The sequence below is a fragment of the Beauveria bassiana genome, assembly GCF_000280675.1.
Source record: "Beauveria bassiana ARSEF 2860 unplaced genomic scaffold BBA_S00004, whole genome shotgun sequence".
NCBI lineage: Eukaryota > Fungi > Ascomycota > Sordariomycetes > Hypocreales > Cordycipitaceae > Beauveria > Beauveria bassiana.
This window is the reverse complement of record NW_007930839.1, coordinates 433,133-439,408: the sequence shown is the minus strand read 5'-3', so window position 1 is coordinate 439,408 and position 6,276 is coordinate 433,133. Positions and strand designations below refer to the sequence as shown.

General features: G+C 53.8%; 2 protein-coding genes across 2 annotated transcripts; both read right to left on the bottom strand.

Annotated features, from left to right (window-relative positions):
- Nucleotides 1–5: 5 nt before the first annotated feature.
- Nucleotides 6–1,222, bottom strand: BBA_01927 (3-isopropylmalate dehydrogenase; the record flags this gene model as incomplete). Its single annotated transcript, XM_008597024.1, has 5 exons — nt 6–25; nt 88–808; nt 908–979; nt 1,071–1,091; nt 1,172–1,222. The coding sequence occupies 5 exons, from the start codon at nt 1,220–1,222 to the stop codon at nt 6–8; spliced, it is 885 nt and encodes a 294-aa protein (XP_008595246.1).
- Nucleotides 1,223–1,846: 624 nt separating this feature from the next.
- On the bottom strand, nt 1,847–3,953 carry BBA_01926 (PHD-finger domain-containing protein; the record flags this gene model as incomplete). Its single annotated transcript, XM_008597023.1, has 2 exons — nt 1,847–3,845; nt 3,928–3,953. The coding sequence occupies 2 exons, from the start codon at nt 3,951–3,953 to the stop codon at nt 1,847–1,849; spliced, it is 2,025 nt and encodes a 674-aa protein (XP_008595245.1).
- Between the last annotated feature and the right edge of the window lie 2,323 nt (nt 3,954–6,276).

Sequence of the window (6,276 nt, the reverse complement as noted above, 5' to 3'; positions counted from 1 at the left end):
CCTTTTTACCTTATCTCCCTTTCGTCTATTTTTTNTTTTTTTTTTTTTTTTTTGCTATGAGTCGTAATGATTGGCAAAGAAACATACCGTGAATGGGCTCGTAGATGCCGTTGCATTTGCCGTTTTGCCCTGGAATGCCGCTAAGGCTCGCGCTCGGGAGCAGGCCGATGCTGCCGGGGATGACGCTCGCCTCGTCGCTGATGATGTCGCCAAAGAGGTTGCTCGTGACAATGACACCATTCAGCGCCGTCGGGTTCTTAATCATAATCATGGCCGCCGAGTCAATCAGCTGGTGCTCGACCTTGAGCTCCGGAAACTCGTCCGCAAACGTCTCCGTGACGACCCTTCTCCAGAGCCTGCTCGTCGCCAGCACGTTGGCCTTGTCCAGCGACCACACCTTCTTGTCGCCGCGCCCGCGCGCCAAAAAGCCCGCGAGCCGCGCCACGCGCTGAATCTCGGCCCGCGAGTACGGCTCCTTGTCCCAGGCGGTGCCGTCGCCGTCGTCCTCCTTGCGCTCGCCAAAGTAGATGCCGCCGGTGAGCTCCCGCACAATCACAAAGTCGGTGCCGCGGCAGACGGACGCCTTGAGCGGGGAGCTGTCGACGAGGGCGTCCGAGGCGAAGAAGCACGGGCGGAGGTTGCCGTAGGCTGACAGCTCCTTGCGGAGGCGGAGGAGGCCCTGCTCGGGACGCACGGCGCCGGTGCCCCATTTGGGGCCGCCGATGGCGCCGAGGAGCACGGCGTCGGCAGCCTGCGCGGCGGCGAGAGCGGCGTCGGTTAGAGGCGTGCCGGAGGTGTCAATGGAACACTGGCGAGGGAAAACGCGAGAATGTCAGTCATCTCTTTGCGGCCGGAGGATAGCAAGGAAATGAAAATTGGGTGGTGGGTGGTGGTAGGTGGTACATACCCCGCCGAGCTGATGCTCCTGGAGGTTAAACTTGCCTGCCTTGGCGCTGTACTTTTCGACCGTCTTGAGGACCTGCATCGCGGGCAATCAGCACGAATTTATATCCCCATTGCGAAGTCATCTCGCAGCACTCCTTAATGAAAGAATTGGGATTCGTCCGTACCTTGATACCCTCGGCAACAACCTACATGCAACCAAGCGTGTGTTAGCAAAGGATGGAGGGGTTTCCGAGCAAGCTCCTCTTCGGCGGGGGAGGGTACGTACCTCAGGACCGCAGTGGTCGCCGCCAAAAACGACAATGTTGTGCTCGGACATTGTGAGAAATAGTAAGATTTTGAGGGGGTTATAAGAAGAGGAAAAACAGATTCAAGGGAGGAGGAATTTTAGATGAATGCAGAAGAAAAGGCCCAAAAGTTGTAAAAGCATCGGAGCTCTTAGCCCACATGCTCTAACGTTAGGTGCCCCTCCAGCCGAAATCGGAGAGCTCTGCCGGCCCACAGCGGCTCAGTGGGGACTAAACTCATGTATAAAAATAATCGCGGAGTAGGGTGCAGAAAGGGTATTCCTCCAATCGTAAAGAGTAAGAAATAATTGACTAATATTAGCATATGCTACATGAGAGCTTTTTTCGTCATATATATCAAGAATTGGCATCTAGAATCGTATTCCCGACCAATGTGCCGGCTGTGCCCATCTTATCTACACCGGCCAATATACATTCGACAGTGGTTTTACCGAAAAGATCGAAACGCCGTGTTTCCCACTGGTGATGCTATGCCAAGCGCATTTTCATGCATTTCTTCACGAGAGCGGGCACCTCCAAGCGTAGCCGTGTTTGCACAGAAAGCGCAAATATACACGTTGGTCATGGTGCGTTTTGAGATGCCGACGCATTTGCCATGGAGCCACATTTCGCACGATTCGCTTGGGCATGTTAGCTTAGAAACAGGCAAGGTCCAGCTGATTTACACACCATTGTACCATGAAAGCATTTTTACTGGATCCGCTTCGTTTGCAAACGCAGCGGACACCCTGTGCATCTGTGCCATAACCAGACTCGGCGAGACTGGACGGCGAAACGGTATCACTTCGAAAGTCACCAAGATTGGTGAGGAGTCGCCCTGGCATATTGGGCTGGCTCAAACGCTTCTGGCGACTTTCGACCAACTTGACGAGTTCGCTAGCGGCATCTCCGCCGCGACCGCGCTGCTCGTTGAGGATAGTTTCAGCTTCACTCTCATCACCATTCGGGTGGCCAATTTCTCCGCCGGCAGAACTGCTACTTCTGTCACTTGTGCTGCGCCGGGGGCGGTGGAAGATGGATCCGACAGGTTTTCGGGGGTCGGGGAGTGCAAATGAGGCACTAAAGGAGTTTGTGCGGGAAGGGATGATGATGGGGTCTTCATCTTCAGATTCGTCATCGGAAGAGGCATCCCAGGTTGAACGAGATGGCAGGTCTCTATTGCTTTTACTTCTCGGGAGGCTTTGGGTCATGCTGCTCTGTCCCATCATGGTCGTCTCTGCTCTTGCGCGGCCCCGAGCATCTATGGTGAATCGCACAGGCGCACGCTGAACAGCCGTAGAGGTCTCCCGTATCGACGCCAAGGAGGATAGTCGTCGTTGGTTTTTCGCGGGCGATATTCTTCCACTGGGTCGGGCCATTGGGCGGCCACCATCAGCAGAGCCACCAGCAACTTGTGCCATGGATCGAGCTGCGGGAGCCAGCGTCGGCAATGTGTTGCTCCTTATCAACTTTCCACGGCCTTGGGAATCACCTGCGGGCGGTTGTAGTGCGTTTCGAGGATGCTTGAGGGGTGAGCTGGCCAGTTTGCGATCCGGGACTTTGGCTGTGCTTGTCGACTTATTGTTTCCTGCGCGATTGAGTTTCGGCTTTGAGGTCGTCTTTCTGGCAGGGACGCCAGGAGCGGGTATTGCCTGCTCAGCTGCGGCAAAGGCAGGCATGGCGCCATTTTGACCCATCATCAAATTAGGATCAACCAATTCGCCGTTGTTCATCATGGCGAATGGATCATCAAGTTGTTGAGTATATTGGTTCATTGACAGGTTTACACTCTGTTGTGGTTGGACATTTTCTTGGTTAGATGACGGTGGCAGCATGCCTGGGTCTTGAAAAAGCTGAACATTATTGTTCCAATCGAATGAGCCAGTTTGTCGGTGACCAGTACCTGGCGAAGGAAACATGCCTGGAGCAGCTGTATTGAAATCAAGATCCATGCCCATGGATGCTTGGGGATCCCAAAAATTGGCGGTAGCAGCAGCGGGTGCTGATAGCGGATAGTGAAACATGTCGCCCGAGTTGGCCATGAGAGTCGTTATATCGTGAGGATGAGTTGCCTCAGTAAAGTCAGGTTGGTGAAAAGACTGTTCATATTGCATGATGAGCTTATTAGGTGCGAGCTTCTGCTCTCCCTTGTGTACGGTGGGTGGCGGAGATATGATCTGGGAGTCGGGATCTTTGGTAATTGTTCCTCGGCGAGGCTTTTTGGCAGACCTAGCCTTGGTGAGGGAGGGAGTCGAGATGGGAGTGGTCTCTCGTGCGGTATCTTTTGGGTTTTTCAGGCTCGGAGAGGAAGCGAGTCGTTTCGAAGGGTCGACAGGTGGCAAGTTTGGGTTGGGCGAAAAGTGGTTGGCATGGGTCGCAATCTCGAGGGCAAAGCCTTCAGTAGAGAGCAGCCGCTTATGGGAATTGACGGGCGTGGGCGGAACAAAATCAGGGAACTGGGATTGTGAGCCTCTGAGATTTCCAGGAGTAGCGTTGAAGACGGAATATTCTTCGGCGAAGCGAGGTGTCGAGCCACCCAGGTCGGTGAAGGAACCGTGCGGTTGCTGGGGTGTTTCGAAGATGGGACTGGCAAATGAAGCAGACGTGGGAGTCTGTTGAGGGGTCGGCGGTTGAGCGTTTGGATCTCCAAAGCTGCTAGATGCAGGAGAATAGTCAGCTAATGGTAATGAGGGCGAATATGGCTGCAGAAGGGGCGTCGAGGCGAAAGTGTACTAACGTTGAATCACGACGAACGTCGCTCATAGCAGCTCGAAAGTAAAGCTCGCCGGAGCAGTGACAGATGGCATGCCAGAGAGGACCAGACTGCAGTGAGAAATAGCTAGGACGGGAAACAAGATCTGAGACTAGTTGGGATTATCTCGAAGCGAAGACGGTTTGCCTCCAAGTTCTTTTTTTTTTGGCGGGTATACAGTCTGGTGAGAGTATGTGGGGATTGCTGGTGTGTCACAGCAACGACGGTATAAAAGATCGAGGTCGAAAAGGGCAATAAAAAGGCTGGCGACGAGGCGATTCTGGTTGTGAGAAAACAGGGAATCGGAGAGATGCAATTTTGGAATGAAGAAGTTAAGCGAAGGGGGTCTCGAAGGATTGATATCAGGACCGCGAGGTCGAGTAATCTATTAGAACAAGCAAACGCTGTCCAGGGTGACAAAGAGTAAGCGGGCTGCAAAAGCGGGTGGAAAGCAAGGGAGAGCGGAGTCGAGGAGCAACAGCGAGCAAATACTATCACTAGCTGGCTCCAAGAGACACGATGACAAGGGCAGACAGAGGGCAAAGGAAACAAAAGATTGAGCTTACCGCAGATAGCAAGACAGGGCCAAAGGAGGAGCCGGGCGTCGCCAGGGAGCCAGCAATAATAAGGGGAGGGACGGGATGGTCAGGGCGGGCAAATCTTGAATGGAGAGTTGCGTTGAAGGATTGGAAAAGCAAACGTGCAATGGAAGCAAGAGATGATGCAAACCGACAGGATTAGATGGCGAAGAGAGTAGCCGGAGAAGGAAGAAGCAGACGTGATGAAGAAAACAAGATTCAAGGCCACAAGAAAGTGGTTGGTGAGGGCTGATGAGGAGGGCTATTACATTGCGTCTGCCGTACAACCACTTTTACCGTAGGGAGGAGCCGACCGAGATAGCTGCGGGCTGCACGGGCGTCGGGTTGAGGGGAAAAGAATACTTGAGCCAAGGGCGGGTAGCTGGGCAGGATCGAGGTATTACAGCGATACAGGTACGACAGAGGAATAGGGCAGCACTAACACCGGACACCAGTGCTCTACGGATGTACTCCGTACTAATAAGGTAATTACGGGACAAGGAACCTGCTGCAAAAAGTACTCCAGTAGGTGCAAAGGCAAATAATAAAGAGGGTTATAGCGCTCCGCTCAACTTGGCGAAAAAGCAGCCAGACGTCTGGGTCCATCCAGCCAGCATCAGCGGATACTCTGGCAGACCAAAGAAGAAAAAAACAAGCTAACAGAGCACTAGTTGCGGGTGGCAGGCTGTGAATTTGGTCCTTTCAGCGTCCGACTGGCTGAGTGATGCTCGCTTGTGCTGGGGTCTCCTTGATTAGCGGCATCTACGCCCTGGCTAGCCACTGCGGATTGTTCTGGCTGGATGGGTTTGAGTAGTTCGTGTCCACCCTCGATGGCACTGCTTCAGCTCAGCGGCAGGAGAGCCAGTCAATGTGCGTTGCGACGGAATTTTTGCTGCAAGTTGCAGATGCAGGAGGTGGTGGTTGTGCTACCTGTATCACAGGCTAAGAAAGTCGTTCTATCATATGTTTTCCCATTTTGATAGGAGGACAAGGAGCGTGCTCTCCTGGTGCCGACCAAACTTGACCAATCTACTGCAAGCCCTGCCACGAGCGCCACAAAGAGGCTGGTGCTGCGTCATGATAGGAGATGCACGCTTCTATTTATCTCGCTCCTGCAGCTCCCCGCGCCATTCAGATTTCACCATCGCAGCTCTACAATTTATACTCCGTACTTGTTTCTCTCTCGTATACCTAGGTACTGTCTTCTTCCTCCATCTCCCCGCCGATTCCACTTTCACGCCTCTGCACTTCGAGCTCGCTCGCCCCTCTGCCCGATCAAACACAATTCGGCTCCGCGTACACTCAACTTTCATCATGTACATCTCCGACTAAATAAACGCATCTTTTAGCTCACGCTCGGCGTCGTCGTCCAGTTCACTGTGGGGTCGCCAGGCAACCACTTCTGCTCGGTCTCGAGCCGCCAGCCAACCGTAGCCCGCGCCGGGCCTGTCCGCTCACTCGAGAGACTTGTCTTCGTTCCTCCAGCTAACTAGTAGGCAAGTAATGGGCTCGCAGTTTGCGTATCCCGTCGGTGTCGGGCAATTGGGTTGGGGATTGCAGCTGGCTCCCTTTTTTGAGTTTGCCCCGACCCCTCTCGAAACAAGGGAGGAGGCTACCTGTGCTGGCAACGACCAGCAAATGGCGCCACAAAGCCACGAATTTGCTATTTTCGGCTTTATTGGTTGATGCAGACGACGAGAATCGTTACGCTCCCTCGGCGGCCCAGAAGCTCGTCTCTCCGGTCCCTCACTGCACG